At 47.3% G+C, this 18101-nt stretch overlaps 1 protein-coding gene across 7 annotated transcripts in view; it reads left to right on the plus strand.

Annotated features, from left to right (window-relative positions):
* The window catches only part of TBC1D13 (TBC1 domain family member 13), a 115513-nt gene extending 100393 nt beyond the window's left edge, over nt 1–15120 (plus strand). For 6 of the 7 annotated variants that reach the window (XM_029611809.1, XM_029611811.1, XM_029611810.1 and 3 more), the window contains 3 exons: nt 5073–5233; nt 6942–6999; nt 13331–15120. In XM_029611809.1, coding sequence (XP_029467669.1) covers nt 5073–5233; nt 6942–6999; nt 13331–13396 — 285 coding nt within the window. In that variant the 3' untranslated portion in view covers nt 13397–15120. The remainder of the gene's footprint in view (nt 1–5072; nt 5234–6941; nt 7000–13330) is intronic. The other variant, XM_029611806.1, reaches the window with a different exon arrangement.
* Nucleotides 15121–18101: the final 2981 nt, after the last annotated feature.

Genomic DNA, 18101 nt, shown 5'->3' on the forward strand with positions numbered 1-18101 from the left:
GGAAAGGATCCTGTAGCAAGGACCTGCTCTCCAGGTGATGCACTATCCTTTCGTACGGAGGATATCTCCCCAAGGCCTACTGCCCAGGAGGGAAGGGTTAGGTCGGCCGTCATAGTTGGTGATTTGATTATTAGGAATGTAGATAACTGGGTGACTGGTGGGCGTGAGGATCGCCTGGTAACATGCCTACCTGGTGCGAAGGTGGTGGACCTCACGCGTCACCTAAATAGGATTTTAGACAGTGCTGGGGAGGAGCCGGCTGTCGTGGTACATGTGGGCACCAACGACATAGGAAAATGTGGGAGGGAGGTTCTGGAAGCCAAATTTAGGCTCTTAGGTAGAAAGCTTAAATCCAGAACCTCCAGGGTAGCATTCTCTGAAATGCTACCTGTTCCATGCGCAGGTCACCAGAGGCAGGCAGAGCTCCGGATTCTCAATGCGTGGATGGAGACGATGGTGCAAGGAAGAGGGATTCAGTTTTGTTAGGAACTGGGGAACCTTTTGGGGAAGGGGGAGTCTCTTCCGAAGGGATGGGCTCCACCTTAACCAGGGTGGAACCAGACTGCTGGCGCTAACCTTTAAAAAGGAGATAGAGCAGCTTTTAAACTAGAACAAAGAGGAAAGCCGATAGTCGCTCAGCAGCGCATGGTTCGGAGAGAGGTATCTTCAAAGGATACTAATGATGCATTAGAATTAGGGCATCCCGACAGTGAGGTTCCAATAATTAGAAAAGTAGTCCAAGTGCCTGTAACTAAAAACTCACCTGAGCTAAAAAAATTCTAACTTATCCCTAACAATTAAAAAGCAGAATGAAAATACAAACAAAAAACAAACTTTGAAATGTTTGTATGCTAATGCCAGAAGTCTAAGAAGTAAGATGGGAGAATTAGAATGTATAGCAGTGAATGATGACATGGACTTAATTGGCATCTCAGAGACAGGGTGGAAGGAGGACAACCAATGGGACAGTGCTATACCGGGGTACAAATTATATTGCAATGACAGAGAGGAGCACCCGGGAGTCTCACAGGATAAACATCCTGTATGAGACTAAATGCAAAATTGAATCTTTATGGGTAGAAATCCCTTGTGTGTCGGGGAAGACTATAGTGATAGGAGTATACTACCGTCCACCTGGTCAAGATGGTGAGACGGACAGTGAAATGCTAAGAGAAATAAGGGAAGCTAACCAAATTGGTAGTGCGGTAATAATGGGAAACTTCAATTACCCCAATATTGACTGGGTAAATGTATCATCGGGACACGATAGAGAGATAACGTTCCTGGATGGAATAAATGATAGCTTTATGGAGCAATTGGTTCAGGAACCGACGAGAGAGGAAGCAATTTTAGATCTAATTCTCAGTGGAGCACAGGACTTGGTGAGAGAGGTAACGGTGGTGGGGCCGCTTGGCAATAGTGATCATAATATGATCAAATTTGAATTAATGACTGGAAGAGGAACAGTATGCAAATCCACGGCTCTTGTGCTAAACTTTCAAAAGGGAAACTTTGATAAAATGAGAAAAATTGTTAGAAAAAAACTGAAAGGAGCAGCTACAAAAGTAAAAAAAATGTGCAAGAGGCATGGTCATTGTTAAAAAAAAAAAAAATACTAGAGATTGAATCTGAACCGGAATAAGTTCGGATTCCGATTCCGGTTCCGATTCACATCATGGGGTTTTTTTCGTCCGGCCTGATTGCGGTTTTGTTTATCGGCTGTGCTGGAACCGATAATCAAAAAACCCACCCCGACCCTTTAAAACTAATCCCTTAGCTTCCCCCACCCTCCCGACCCCCCAAAAAACCTTTTTCCAGGTACCTGGTGGTCCAGTGGGGGTCCCGGGAGCAATCTCCCGCTCCCGGGACCCCACTGGACCACCAGGTACCTGGAAAAAGTTTTTGGGGGGGTCGGGAGGGTGGGGAAAGCTAAGGGATTAGTTTTAAAGGGTCGGGGTGGGTTTAGGGGTTATTTTGTGTGCCGTTTTTCCCTCCCCGCCCTCCCCAAAAATGATAAGAGAACCTCCACGAACAATATTGTGGGGTTTTCCTATCGTTTTGTGGGAGCCCTCGATTTCTGACGATTTTGAAAATATCGCCGATATTTTCAATCGTCCGAAGCCCGATTCACAACCCTAAAAAATACCATTCTAGAAGCACAGTCCAGATGTATTCCACACATTAAGAAAGGTGGAAAGAAGGCAAAACGATTACCGGCATGGTTAAAAGGGGAGGTGAAAGAAGCTATTTTAGCCAAAAGATCTTCATTCAAAAATTGGAAGAAGGATCCAAACAGAAGAAAATAGGATAATGCATAAACGATGGCAAGTTAAATGTAAGACATTGATAAGACAGGCTAAGAGAGAATTTGAAAAGAAGTTGGCCGTAGAGGCAAAAACTCACAGTAAAAACTTTTTAAAATATATCTGAAGCAGAAAGCCTGTGAGGGAAGTCAGTTGGACCGTTAGATGATCGAGGGGTTAAAGGGGCACTTAGAGAAGATAAGGCCATCGCGGAAAGATTAAATGATTTCTTTGCTTCGGTGTTTACTGAAGAGGATGTTGGGGAGGTACCCGTACTTGAGAAGGTTTTCATGGGCAATGATTCAGATGGACTGAATCGAATCACGGTGAACCTAGAAGATGTGGTAGACCTAATTGACAAACTGAAAAGTAGTAAGTCACCTGGACCAGATGGTATACACCCCAGAGTTCTGAAGGAACTAAAAAATGAAATTTCAGACCTATTAGTAAAAATTTGTAACTTATCATTAAAATCATCCATTGTACCTGAAGACTGCAGGATAGCTAATGTAACCCCCAATATTTAAAAAGGGCTGTAGGGGGGCGATCCAGGAAACTACAGGACCGGTTAGCCTGACTTCAGTTCCAGGAAAATAGTGGAAAGTGTTCTAAACATCAAAATCACAGAACATATAGAAAGACATGGTTTAATGGAACAAAGTCAGCATGGCTTTACCCAAGGCAAGTCTTGCTTCACAAATCTGCTTCACTTTTTTGAAGGAGTTAATAAACATGTGGATCAAGGTGAACCAGTAGATGTAGTATACTTGGATTTTCAGAAGACGTTTGACAAAGTTCCTCATGAGAGGCTTCTAGGAAAAGTAAAAGGTCATGGGATAGGTGGCGATGTCCTTTCGTGGATTGCAAACTGGCTAAAAGACAGGAAACAGAGAATAGGATTAAATGGACAATTTTCTCAGTGGAAGGGAGTGGACAGTGGAGTGCCTCAGGGATCTGTATTGGGACCCTTACTTTTCAATATATTTATAATTGATCTGGAAAGAAATACGACGAGTGAGATAATCAAATTTGCAGATGATACAAAATTGTTCAGAGTAGTTAAATCACAAGCAGATTGTGATAAATTGCAGGAAGACCTTGTGAGACTGGAAAATTGGGCATCAAAATGGCAGATGACATTTAATGTGGATAAGTGCAAGGTGATGCATATAGGGAAAAATAACCCATGCTATAATTACACAATGTTGGGTTCCATATTAGGTGCTACAACCCAAGAAAGAGATCTAGGCGTCATAGTGGATAACACATTGAAATCGTCGGTTCAGTGTGCTGCGGCAGTCAAAAAAGCAAACAGAATGTTGGGAATTATTAGAAAGGGAATGGTGAATAAAACAGAAAATGTCATAATGCCTCTGTATCGCTCCACGGTGAGACTGCACCTTGAATACTCTGTACAATTCTGGTCGCCGCATCTCAAAAAAGATATAATTACGATGGAGAAGGTACAGAGAAGGGCTACCAAAATGATAAGGGGAATGGAACAGCTCCCCTATGAGGAAAGACTAAAGAGGTTAGGACTTTTCAGCTTGGAGAAGAGACGGCTGAGGGGGGATATGATAGAGATGTTTAAAATCATGAGAGGTCTAGAACGGGTAGATGTGAATCAGTTATTTACTCCTTCGGATAATAGAAAAAGTAGGGGGCACTCCATGAAGTTAGTGTCGCAATGAAAACACCTCAGACGGTCTTCAGGGTGAAGCGTGCTTCCCATTTTGAGAAGCCTGCTCTTTTATTGTAAAATGATTACATAGCATTGCATACGTCACATGTTTACTGCTACAATATTTCCACATAAATGTTTATGCTGACCTTTTACTACGTGGGTGCAGAGAGGTGCAAACGGTCAATCTTCAGGCAGGGAGGGGGGAGGTCATTATGAGGCAGTTGCACTGAGCTGTCTAGGTGTGAAAACCCACATAAATGCAAGCAGGTCATGAACGGTATTTGGAGCTGCAAAAAGCTTGCACTGGATATGTTTGACTTCCTGTTAGCTTGTAACAGGAAGTTCTGTTTATTTGCTAAAGCGTACTGCGGTCAGAGCATGGCATTTTCTTTATACTGAGCGTAGGCCCAGGGAAAAACAGACGTGGGACAGAAGTTGGCTCTGTGACGTGGCTTGCCAACAGTCAGAGAGCCAAACTTCTAACCCCTACAGTTAGCATGTGGCACATTTAAAACTAATCGGAGAAATTCTTTTTTACTCAATGCACAATTAAACTCTGGAATTTGTTGCCAGAGGATGTGGTTAGTGCAGTTAGTATAGCTGTGTTTTAAAAAGGATTGGATAAGTTCTTGGAGGAGAAGTCCATTTCCTGCTATTAATTAAGTTGACTTAGAAAATATCCACTGGTTTTACTAGCAACGGTAACATGGAATAGACTTAGTTTTTGGGTACTTGCCAGGTTCTTATGGCCTGGATTGGCCACTGTTGGAAACAGGATGCTGCGCTTGATGGACCCTTGGTCTGACCCAGTATGGCATGTTCTTATGTTCTTAACCAGGATTGGCTGCTATTGGAGATGGGATGGTGGGCTTGATGGGCCATTGGTCTGACCCACTGTGGCACTGCTTATGTTCTTATTTAAAGTGGTGCTTCATGCTGAGGTGAAATTGCAGAACTGTTTAGATCTAAAATTATTTGGCAAGGAGGCACTGTTATCTGATCAGGCAATGAATCTTTTCACCCATGCATGGCACTTTGTTATTACTGAGCAGTAATAATAATCCATTTCCCTCTATCTCTGATAGCAGGAACAGAACATCAAACCTCAGTTTTTTGCCTTTCGCTGGCTCATGCTGCTGCTGTCTCAGGAGTTCTTGCTGCCCGATGTTATACGGATCTGGGACTCGCTTTTTGCCGATGAAAGTCGCTTTGATTTCCTACTCCTTGTCAGCTGTGCCATGTTAATGTGAGTATGGTGCTATGCTAAAAACTCTAGTGCAGGGTGTATATTTTTCTAATGCGAGAGAAATTTGGAGGGGGGACCTGCTGCTGCCTTCTTTCCCTCAGTAGGTGGAGACTGTGTGTGTAGGGAAGGGCTGCCTTTTGTCTGCCCTGGATATGGTGACTTTGGGGGGGGGGGGGGGGGGGGTTGCAGGGAACAGAAGTTGCTCATCCCTTGGTTGTGATGTCTGGAGTGGGAGTTGCTTTATCTCCTGGATGGCGTTGCACATTCTACTTCTCTATATTATTGGTACTGCCCATTACTCCTGGGGGAATTCTGTGCAAAAAAATTCTGCACACAAAAACTTAAAATTCTGCAAACTTTATATTGGTTAAAATAACACAATTTTCATGACAGTCTTTAAGTAATTACATATTTAATTAATGCAGAAAAAAGTTATTACTTAAAAATGCAGAATTTTAAATATTTTGAGCAGAATTTCCCTAGAAATTCACTGTAAGAGTGTCCCTTCCACTCGCTTTCCCTATTCCCCTGGCCACTTTGCCCTCTCAGGCCCCAACTCCTCCACCTGCCAGTATCTCTCCCCTCCACCTCCAGACTCAACCCCTTCCATTCTATCGCCAGTCCCAGAGTTTGACCCCATTCTCAGTACTGCCCCTCACACAGGCTCCCTCTGTCCCTCCCTCTCACGCACACATGCTCCCTCTCTCTAGTACACATAACCACAACCTCATATAGGCTCCCTCACTCTCTCGCACACACAATCCCCTCATACAGGGTCCCTCTCTCTTTATGTATACACACCCTTACAAGCTCCCTTTCTGTCTCACACATACATCCTCACAGAGGCTACCTATGTCTCTCTCTCACGCACCCCTTCACACAGGCTCTATCACACATACACAATCCCTTCACACAGGCTAGCACCCTCACATACACACGATCCCTTTTTCTTACATACAAGCTCCCAATCTCTCACACACACGCACTCCTTCACAATCTCCTCATATAGACTCCCTCTCTCTGGCACCCACACTCAAGTATCCCCCCCCTCACCTCCCATGCTCTCTCTCACCCCCTCCTGCTCACCCTTCTGCTCTCTCACCACTTTGCTCTCTCACCCCTCTGCTCTCTCTCACACCCCTCTCCCTGCTCTCTCACCCTCCCCTCTCTCATACCCCCTCCCCTCTCCTCTCTCACCCTCCCCTCTCTCATACCCCCTCTCTCATACCCCCTCCCCTCTCCTCTCTCACACCACCTCCCCTTTCTCACTCCTCTCTCCATCTCCTCTCACACACATTCGCTCTCATCGGGACCTTCATCTTTGCCGTGAGCGGAGCACACTCCATTTGCGGCACACGGGGGCCTTCATTTTCACAGCGAATGGTGCGCATCCTGCAGCACCGGGGGCCTTCATTTTTGCCGCAAACAGCACGCTGGGGCCTTTATCTTTGCTGCGAGTGGAGCGCGTCCCGCGGCGCACTGGGGCCTTCAACTTCACGCACTCCGTTCACAGCATGCTAGGGTCTCCGCTGCCATTTTCTGCAAAGAATTGCCAAACTCTGCGAAGAAAATGGCAATTCTGCGAAGGGGGGGAATTCTGTGCAAATTCTGCGCTCCGCAGTAGCGCAGAATTCTCCCAGGACTAGCCTATGTACAAGGTGCTGTTAGTGTTAAACTGAGCACTATTCATAACTCTATTTCTCCGTAGACTAATAAGAGACCAGTTACTAGAAGGAGACTTCACCTTGAACATGAGGTTGCTGCAGGTAAGGGGGTTCCACACCCCAGCACATATTTTCTAGTTCAATGACCACCTCCAGTCTCTTTTGTGAAGGAGGCCAATGTCCCAAAATTGCTGTGGAAAATAGGGAAAGAAGCTGAGCTCTTGGAAATAAATAAAATTCCCAAACCTTCCTGTTTGTCCTGTGTCTTGACTAGATTGTAAGCACCATTGAACAAGGACTGCCGGTTACCTGTATCTGTACAGTGCTCTGTACATTTAATAATGTTATAGAAATAATAAGTAATGGTATAAAAGGGGAGGAGAAAGGAGGATTTTGGAGGGAAAGTAGGGCTCTGGGAGGAAACATTAGGTAATAGTCTAATTCTACTGACAGTATATATTTTGGTTCACCTTGTTTGCCTATTGGTAACTGGGCTGTGGTTACACAGGTAGGCTTGCCCTTGACCCTTGTCCCCAGTCAGTGATGCTGGTGTCTGCCATTCATAGATCAATATAAAACGGTATTATGATGGCAGATAAGAACCAGAAGGTCCAACTAGTATTCACAGTATCTTTCCTGTCATCATAACATCCAGCAGTGCTTTCTAAAACTGGCTTGCTGATTTCATTTTCAGTTGCATTTTCAGGATCTCCACCTCAAATATTCATGATATAAATTGGTCTGTTTTTCCTGCAAATTTATTGAAAACCCAACTGGCTGTGGGCTCAGCAGGACAGGTTTGGGAAACCTTGCCATAGAACTGGTCACTCTTTCTCTTCTGTGCAACAAAGGATCCTCTGTGCTTATCCCAGCTTTTCTTAATTCTGTTCCCTGTACGTACCAGGATCAGTCCAGGCTGCTGGTTATGCCTCCCTTCCAGCAGATGTAGTCAGAGAACCAACAGATGAGAGGATGGCATAACCTGCAGTCCTGATCCTTTCAGAAAATTATTGTTGGGTTACTAAATTACAGTCAGTTTCCTACTGATTATTCCTTTGGCTACATCAACATGCTGTAAAAAAATAAAAACAATTTGAGCACTGTTTAAGGGCAGACAAGGCTGGGCAGTGCCTTACAGTCTCTATACCCGGAGCTTTGTCCCTTTCCCGGTGAGTTTAGTGGGGGAGATTTACCATGGGCAGGTCCCTCTCCCCTCCTCCTATACAGATCCAGAGACGAGTCATTCCTCTGGCGGGTGCTAGTGCCTGTATAGTGAAGGCAGGGAGGGTGATTCCCCTGCTCGGTGGCTGACAAAAAAAAAAAAAAATCACAGAACGTTTCTTCAAAGCATTAACAGATAGATTTTACAGTTCTCTCTACCTTTTTAGTCAGCCCCAGCCTGCCGATCTTCTCCTGGGTATCCGGAAGGGGTGGATTTCTTCACTTGGTTGCAACTGTATTTTCGCGTGTTTTTTTATGCCGCGCGGGTCTCCTTGTGCAGCGTATGGGGAACCAGTCTACCGGCTCTCCCGCATAGGCCTCTGCTCCCGGTGTATTCCCGGGGGCGAGGGACCTTCGTCAGGGCCGATTTCGGGGCAAAAACCAGCTCTGCCGCGATCGTGAGGCTTGGGAAACAGGCAGGCAGCCTGGGGACAGAGTACTCCTCTGTCCCTCGTCACATCGGGAGTGGCGGCCATCTTGCCTGACCACGATGTGCAAAGCTCGGAAGGAGGAGATTCCCCTCCACATTCCCCGCCCTCATTAAGCCCTCAGAGGCACTGGGGGTTGCAGCCTACCGTAGCTCCTCCTTCTGCATTCTCAGGATTCCGCTCCTTCCTCGGAAGGGCCCTTAAAGCGGCAGCACCCATTTTCGTCGCAGTTTGTATTACTGATGCACAAAGCTTATTTAGAAGCAGAAATTGATTGGGAGGAGCAGCTCCCCCCTCCGGCTAAGGTTTTTAGGCAAACGGAGGGCCAGAGTGGGGCTGGACTGCGGCTCCCACATCCGGTTCCAGATGCAGGTCTCCCAGTACCCCCCTATCCTTCGGATCCCATGGTCCCAGACTCTTCCCTAGGGGATGTGAGTGCTGATGTAGAGGGGGCCGACCCCCTGGAGGGGGATGATCCACAGATGCTCCGTTTGTTCTGCAAAGAGGAACTGGACCCGTTAATCTTGCACGTGCTTCAGGAGCTGGAGATTCCTGCTCTGCAACAGGTGACGGATTCTCCTCCGGGAGACTCTGTTTTATCCAACTTCGCGGTCCGCCTCAGACCTTTCCTTTTCATCCAAAGCTTTTCCAAATTGTGTCCCAGGAATGGGATGCACCGGAGGCATCTTTGCGAGTTAGCAGAGCTATGGGAAAGCTTTATCTGCTCCCGAGTGAGTCTTTAGAGCTCCTCAGAGTTCCGAAGGTGGACTCGGCCGTCATGGCCATAGCTAAGCACACCACGATTCCGGTCATAGGGGGGACAGTTCTCAAGGATCTTCAAGATAGAAAATTGGAAGTTTTACTCAAGCGGATTTTTTAGGTTTCCACCTTAGGTGTACAGGCTGCCGTCTGTAGCAGCCTTATGCAGAGAGCTACCCTCCGCTGGATTCAGCAGATGCTCATGTCTCAGGAGCTTCCTCCTGAGGAGGCCGAGCAGGCTAACCCTATGGAATCAGCAGTAGCCTATACAGCGGATGCGCTGTACGATCTACTCCGCACTTCTGCACGTACCATGTCCTCGGCTGTGTCTGCGAGGCGGCTATTGTGGCTCCGGAATTGGTCTGCCGATGCTTCTTCTAAGTCGCAACTAGGTTCCTTTCCTTTTAAGGGGAAACTATTGTTTGGAGACGAGTTGGAACAACTTGTTAAGGACTTGGGGGACAACAAGGTTTACAAGCTCCCGGAAGACAAGCCCAGACTGTCTCGTTCCTTCAGTGCGTTCCGGGGCCATTTTCGGGGACAGCGCTGTCTCCGGTCCGGCAGGGGCTCTTCCTTAGCTCCTTGGCAAACTTCGCCCCGGTCTCAGGCATGGGCGCATTCCTTTCGAGGCAGACTGCCTCCGCGCTCCGGGAGCTCTCTAGTTTAGCTGCCAACAAAGCTACCCAATGAAGGTGCATCGACCCATTCCTCCGTTCCGGAGGTCGGGGGGGGGGGCCGCTCTCCCTGTTTCGAGAGGAATGGGTCAAGATCACCTCAGATCAGTGGGTGCTAGATATTATAAATCACTGTTACGCTTTTGATTTTGCTCTGCCGCTTCGGGACCTGTTTCTAGTCTCTCCCTGCGGGTCGCAGGCAAAACGGCAAGTAGTGCTTCAGACTGTCGCGGTTGAAAGCGCTGGGAGCGATTGTCTCGGTTCCGCTGGCCAAGCGTCAGACCGGTCGTTATTCCATTTACTTCGTAGTCCCCAAAAAGGAAGGATCGTTCTGGCCGATATTAGATTTAAAGACGGTCAACAGAGCGTTTCGGATGGAGACGTTGAGATCCGTCATTGCAGCCGTCCACACGGGCAAATCTTTTGGCTTCTTTGGATCTGACAGAAGCTTACCTACACATAGGAATCCAGAAGCGGTTCCTGAGGTTCATGGTTTTAGGGGAGCATTATCAGTTCCGAGCCCTCCCTTTCGGGCTAGCTACAGCTCCTCGAGTCTTCACCAAGGTAATGGTGGTAGTGGTGGCGAGCCTTCGTCAGGACGGCATTTTAGTTCATCCCTACCTGGACAACTGGCTCATCTGGGCAAAGTCGAAGGAACTTTGCACAGCGGCAGTGCGGTTGGTTTTGCACCGGCTGCATTCCCTCGGTTGGGTTATCAATTACACCAAGAGCCAGCTGGTCCCGTCCCAGGTGCTGGAGTTCCTGGGCACACGATTTGACACGAAGGTGGGCAAGGTTTCCCTGCCTCACGGGAGGATGGAGAAGTTGATGTCTCAGATTCTACGCCTGCTGTACCTTCATTTACCCACTGCGTGGGATTATTTGCAGGTTCTTGGCTCTATGGCATCTACCCTGGAGTTGGTTCCGTAAGCCTTTGCTCATATGAGACCTTTGCAGAGGGCCTTGCTTTCCCGTTGGGACCCCAAGTTGGAAGAGTTCCATCTACCCTTGCCGTTGCTGAAACTGGCCAAGTCCAGATCACTTGCTTCAGGGCATAGAATTGGACAATCCCCGATGGATAGTCATGACGACGGATGCCAGCCTGACCGGTTGGGGGGCAGTCTGTTAGTCACATTCAGCACAGGGTCAATGGACCCCTCAGCAAGCCAGCTGGTCTATAAATTGTTTGGAAACCAGGGCAGTACGCCTAGCATTACAACACTTTCTGCCACTTGTCCGCAGCCAAGCGGTAAGGATCTTGTCAGACAATGCCTGAAGCTTGTCAGACATAAACCGGCAAGGGGGTACGAAGAGTTGGCCGGTGGCCTCCGAAGCAGACAAATTGATGGCCTGGGCAGAAATCCATCTGACCCGCTTAGCGGCATCCCACATTGCCGGGGTAGACAACGTTCAGGCAGACTTCCTCAGTTGACAGCGGCTAGATCCCAGAGAATGGGAACTGTCCTCAGGGGTGATGAGGTTGGTGACTTGCCGGTGGGGGATGCCCCGGCTCGACCTAATGGCGACTCGACTGAACGCCAAGCGGCTCGCTTCTTCAGTCGCAGACGGGAGCACAGAACAGAAGGGGTCGATGCCCTGGTCCTCCCATGGCCTCCAGACGTTCTCCTCTATGTGTTCCCTCCTTGGCCGTTGGTGGGGAAGGTTCTAAGACGCATAGAATACCACCGCGGACCGGTCATTCTGGTGGCTCCGGAGTGGCCTCGAAGGCCGTGGTTTGCAGATCTAATCAACCTAGCGGTGGATGGTCCTCTGCGTCTGGGTCATCTACCACGCCTTCTGCGTCAAGGTCCAGTATTTTTCCCCACGGAAGGCCTCTATCGTTCATATTCTTGCGTTCTTGCAGGAAGGTTTGAAGAAAGGACTGGCATATAGCTCTCTCAGAGTCCAGGTAGCAGCGTTAGGTTCCTTAAGAGGGAAGGTTGATAGTACTTCCATTGCAGGACATCCGGACGTCATTCATTTCCTGAAGGGAGCAAAGCATTTGCACCCGCCAGTGAGGTCAGTTTGTCCCTCTTGGAATTTGAACTTGGTGCTTCGGGGGCTCTGTGGTTCTCCCTTCGAGCCTATTAAATGAGCCACGTTAAAGAACTTAACGCTTAAGGTGGTATTTCTAGTGGCTATCAGTTCAGCTGGACATGTTTCGGAGCTTCAGGCATTATCTTGCAGAGAGCCTTTCATGCGTCTCACGGATTCTGGGGTTTCGCTCAGGACGGTACCTTCGTTTCTACCTAAGATGGTTTCGGCGTTTCACGTCAACCAAACAGTGGAGTTACCAGCCTTTCCAGAGGTGGATTCTGGCTCTCCTCAGTCTCGGAACTTGTGGAAACTTGACGTTCGCAGGATCCTTATGCGGTACCTGGAGGTGACTAATGCCTTCCGGTTGTCAGATCATCTTTTTGTCTTGTGGAGTGGTCCTAAGAAAGGCTTCCAAGACGACTATTGCCCGCTGGTTGAAGGACGCCATTGCTTTGGTGTACATATGTCATGGGCGGCCAGTTCCTGATGGTCTTAAGGCTCATTCCATCAGGTCGCAGGCAGCGTCGTGGGCGGAAAGCCAATGTGTATTGCCTCAAGAGATTTGCAGGGCAGCTACTTGGAAGTCCCTGCACACGTTTGCTAAGCATTACCGTTTAGATGTCCCGGATCTGGCTATGGATTCATTTGGTAGTAGTGTGCTTCGAGCGGTGCTCTCCGGGTCCCACCCCATTTAAGACAGCTTGGGTACATCCTATCAGTCTGGACTGATCCTGGTAGGTACAGGGAAAGGAAATTTGTTCTTACCTGCTAATTTTCATTCCTGTAGTACCAAGGATCAGTCCAGACGCCCGCCCAGGGGATGCTAGACAGGTGAGTCCACTCAGCTGATTGTTTATTCTCTTTGCAGAACCTTCTTTTCTTTCGACTGTGTTGAGCACCTACGTTACCACATGGTTATTTTTTCACAAGTTATACTGTTTACGAAGTTGCTCTTGTTGATCTAGTCATTGGTTGCTAAATTTACTTCATTCTGCTTTGATATTGATTATACTGAAGGATCGCAGGTGGCACACTAGGTTATATGGGGGTGCTTTTCAGTTTTTCTCTGACTCCATCTGCTGGAGGGGAGGCATAACCCAGCAGTCTGGACTGATCCTTGGTACTACAGGAACGAAAATTAGCAGGTAAGAACCAATTTTCCTTTAGCACCCTTTCTTTGAAGAAATGCCAGAGATCACATAGAAGTAAACTGGGCCACAACCCTGACCTCACTGTGTCCTTATCTACCATCATATTCTGATTAAGATTGCTCTGTGTTATGCACTGCTTCGTTTTGTTTTTATTTACTTCCAGGATTATCCCACCTTTGATGTTTCCCATATCCTTAAAAAAGCCAAGGATCTTCAGACCTCCAAATAGTAGTTCTGGGCGAGACCTTGTACTGCAGTACATCTTTGGGAGCTGGTCTCTACTCTAGCCATGGCTCCTCAAGGACTCCATTCCGGTTTACTGATCAGAGACTGAGCAACTTCAGCCAATTCCAGACACACCAAAGTCTTGATCAAAGAAAGTAACTCCAATTTAAAAACAGATTTTGTTTTATTTTTAAATTATTTGGGAAATTAAGCTGTTTTTTGTAGCCAAGATTTTATGAAGTGACTGCATAATGTTTTCAGAATCCTACAGACTTCAGGCCATGTAACTGTCTCTACTACATCTTCTCTCCCTCACATCGCTGGTATGCTGCATGTGGGCAAAGATATGAATATTCTCAAGTTGCTGTATATATTATTAGTACAGCTCTTGGATTCTGTGGTGGATACAAGCAAGTGTCTTGTATGTGGATAGAACCTGGTGGAGATAAAGGTCTTCCTGTTTCCTCAAGTATAAAGAATGGAGTTCTCTGGCTCTAGTAGCAGCTCACCAGGTGCCACAAGAAGTTAGTGGATACTACTACTGGTATTAGATGCCACAACGAATGAGCGGGTACTGGCTCTGGCTGGTAACTAGTGGGGGAGAGCCGTTAAAAGGCAGCCCAACTACTCAAGTGATTCATACTCTGGGACCAGACTGCATCCATTTATCACAGGGTAGAACATGCTGCTGTCAGAAAAGTAGCGAAGAAAGATGTTACCCCCCACACATGCACCAGCCAAGGAGCACAGAAACTTTTTTTTTTTCTATTAGAAGAATCAGGGAAGGTATGAATATGTGTTCAGAATTCTGTACTGTTTTAGAAAAAACATCAGTTATTCCTTTTGGTTGACTTGTTTTTCAAGGAAAATAAAATATTTAATAAAGTCTCATGGGAAGGGGATAAATTGCAAAAGTTCTCCATTAATGCTGCTGGAAGACCTCTTTATAGTTAAAGCTGTTTTTAAATGAAATGATGCAAATTTTGCTTAGTTTAGCTGGTATGCACTCCCTGCGGAGGGAGTGAAAAGCTCAGCTCTGCACAGTGCATTCCTGCAGTGTCCAGGGAGTGCTGTGTTTAGATGGACATGCTGTTACTGTGTTAATATAATTCTGTATCATGCCTCCACTGAGACCCTTCTGGGTGTAGGCCCTGAGTCTCAGCCCTCACGTGTTCCCTTTCAGGGTAGCTGTTGAATTTTTCTTTGAAGCTTCTACTCTTCCTTCCACTGCAAACACCTACCTTTTATGTAGGGCCCGGAATGGGGTTGTCTAGCTGCACTCTATACATGAAGTTTAGGTTGGCTATGACTAGATACTGATATGGTTTCACTTTTCTTACCCCTATGTGCTTATTCTTGGGGTGGAGTCTTTATCTTTTGACAAAGTGCCTACTGCCCTGCAGTTTGAATGATCTAGAACTCAAATCTCCTGTATCCTTTTCTACTCCCTTAAAAATGACTCCTCAAGAGGCCTTAGGGGAGGGGGTGAGGGTTGCACTATGGGTTTAAAGAGGTCTACAAGCCTGAGCACATGTTTTTCTGGGTAAGGGAAATCTTTGAAAACATCAACTCTTTACAAATTCACTCATACATTGTAAGAAAGTGTTTGCTTACACTACTGCTCCCCCTGAAAGCCTGGAATAATGTAGCAGCTGTTGCAACCAACATTAAGCACTACTATTAAAGCAATTGTAAATTGCCTAATAAATTGTTTTTCTTTGCAAACACTTTCTTTGGCTCCAGTGTGCATGTTTATGAGTTGAAAGAATGGATCTGTTTCTCACTACCACCTGCTGGCAAATGAAGGCCAGATAGGTTGCTTTGGAAAATGTTTCAGAGGGGCCTGAGGAAATTCTACCTACTGTGAATTGGGCTTTGTGAGGAGTACAGTTGTTCCTCCATCCAAACAGAAAAGGGACCTAGGATTAGCTAGCTCAGTTATGCTGATGATTACTCTCACTGTAATATAGCAGGAGGGAAACCAAGCTATATGCTCAGATGTGTAAGGATAAGTATTAGCAGCAAGAGAAAAGGAGATATTACGTACTAATGTTACCTCTAATTTTTGAAAGGAAGTGTGCAAAAACTTTCCTTTGTGCAAATTTGTATAAGCTCTTCTCACAGGACAAGCAGGATGGTTGTCCTCACAAATGGGTGACATCGAGGATGGAGCCCAACCACGGAAAACTTCTGTCAAAGTTTCTGGAACTTTGACTGGCCCCTACTGGGCATGCACGGCACCAACCCTGCAGCCAGCAGGGGTCCCCCTTCAGTCTTCTTTTTTCCGCGCAGCAGTAGCCACGCGGTTAAGGAGCTCTCACCACACACCAAGTCCAGGTCAACGAGGCCGTATCAAAAGCCTCAGCCCTGCCAACCTCGAAAGCAAAAGCCCACAACAGCTCCTCAACCAGGCCCTGCGTCGGGGTTTTGACTTTCACTTAGAGAGCAGATGCCTAATCCCTCTACCAACATACCAGTAGGAGGTCGACTAAGCCACTTTACAGAAAAATGGCATCGCATCACCACAGATCAATGGGTGCTAGTGATAATTGCACAAGGTTACCATCTCAACTTCCTAACTCTTCCTGCGGACTCTCCACCTCTACAAGCGTGGAGACTTACCGACCACTCTGTTCTTCTAGAGCAGGAAGTTTCCCTTCTCCTCCAGTCCAACGCTATAGAACCCGTTCCTCTCTCGCAACAAGGACTAGGGTTCTATTCCAGGTACTTTCTGATCCCAAAAAAGTCAGGAGGACTTCGACCAATCCTGGACCTAAGGGCCCTCAAGTACCTTCACAGAGAGAAGTTCAAGATGGTAACCCTGGGCTCGCTTCTCCCTCTGCTGCAAAGAGAGGACTGGCTCTGCTCTCTAGGCCTCAAAGACGCTTACACCCACATTGCGATAACTCAGTCTCATCGCAAATACCTCCGTTTTCTAGTAGGCCAAAACCACTATCAATACCGAGTGCTCCCATTTGGTCTAGCATCCGCACCGCGAGTCTTCACCAAATGTCTCGTAGTGGTTGCAGCGTTCCTCAGGAAGGAAGGTGTCCATGTCTACCCCTACTTGGACGATTGGTTGATCAGGGCCACAACCCAGCAAATCGCTCAGTCTTCCCTGACCCTAACAATTCGAACTCTAATTTCTCTAGGATTTCTTGTCAACTACGAGAAATCCTACTTACTCCCATCTCAAACCTTATCCTTCATTGGAGCAGACTTGGACACCTTACAGTCAAAAGCCTTCCTTCCTCATCAACGGGTTCAAACCCTTGTGTCCCTAGCTTGCCAGTTGCAGTCTCAACCCACAGCAACAGCTCGCCAATTCCTCATTCTGCTGGGACACATGGCCTCCTCAGTTTATGTGACTTCAATGGCCCGTCTAGCCATGAGAGTCATGCAATGGACTCTGAAATCACAATGGATTCAAGCCACTCAGCCTCTGTCGACCATTGTCCGCGTCACCGACGCACTCCGTCTGTCTCTCGCCTGGTGGAAAAATCAATCCAACCTCCTACAGGGCTTGCCCTTTCACCCACCAGATCCTCAAATAATTCTCACCACCGACGCTTCCAACGTCGGCTGGGGAGCCCATGTAAACGGTCTACAAACTCAAGGATTCTGGTCTCCAGAGGAAGCCAAACACCAGATACATTTCCTGGAGCTTCGAGCAATCCGATATGCTCTCAGAGCCTTTCAAGATTGCCTCTCAAATCACATAATCTTGATTCAGACGGACAACCAGGTAGCCATGTGGTACATCAACAAGCAGGGAGGCACAGGCTCCTTCCTTCTCTGTCAGGAAACTGCGCAGATTTGGGCAGAAGCCCTCTCCCGTTCCATGTACCTCAGGGCCACCTACTTGCCGGGGGTAGAAAATGTCTTGGCAGACCGGCTGAGCCGTGTCTTCCAACCGCACGAGTGGTCACTCAATCCCTTGGTAGCGACCTCTCTTTTCCAGAAATGGGGTTATCCCCACACAGACCTCTTTGCGTCCCCTCAGAACCACAAAGTGGCCAATTACTGCTCTCTCATTTGGACTCAGCACTCTCGGCCCAGGGATGCATTCTCCCTCCCGTGGACAACCGGTCTGTTTTATGCATTCCCTCCACTTCCTCTTCTGTCGAAGACTCTTGTGAAGCTACGTCAGGACAAGGGAACCATGATCCTGATAGCACCGCATTGGCCACGCCAAGTGTGGTTTCCCATACTCCAGGATCTCTCCATCCGCAGACACATTCCCTTGGGAAAGGACCCGCATCTGATCACTCAAAACGACAGATGCCTCCTCCATCCCAATCTCCAAGCCTTGTCCCTGACGGCATGGATGTTGAAAGGTTAGTCCTTCAACCACTTAACCTATCGGATTCAGTTTCTCGTGTCCTCATCGCTTCACAAAGCCTTCCACAAGAAAATCTTACTCCTATAAATGGAAAAGGTACACATCATGGTGCACTTCTCAGTCCCTTGATCCCCTTTCCTATCCAATTCCTAAATTTTTGGACTATCTTTGGCATTTGTCAGAATCAGGTCTAAAGACCTCTTCTATTAGAATGCATGTCAGTGCGGTAGCCGCCTTCCATAAAGGTATCGGGGGTGTCCCTATTTCAGTACAACCCGGTCTGCTCCATTTGAAGCCACCTTTACGTCTTCCAGCCCCATCTTGGGACCTTAATCTGGTTCTTGGTCGCCTTATGAAACCACCCTTC

Source organism: Rhinatrema bivittatum, chromosome 8 (assembly GCF_901001135.1).
Source record: "Rhinatrema bivittatum chromosome 8, aRhiBiv1.1, whole genome shotgun sequence".
NCBI classification, from domain to species: Eukaryota; Metazoa; Chordata; class Amphibia; order Gymnophiona; family Rhinatrematidae; genus Rhinatrema; species Rhinatrema bivittatum.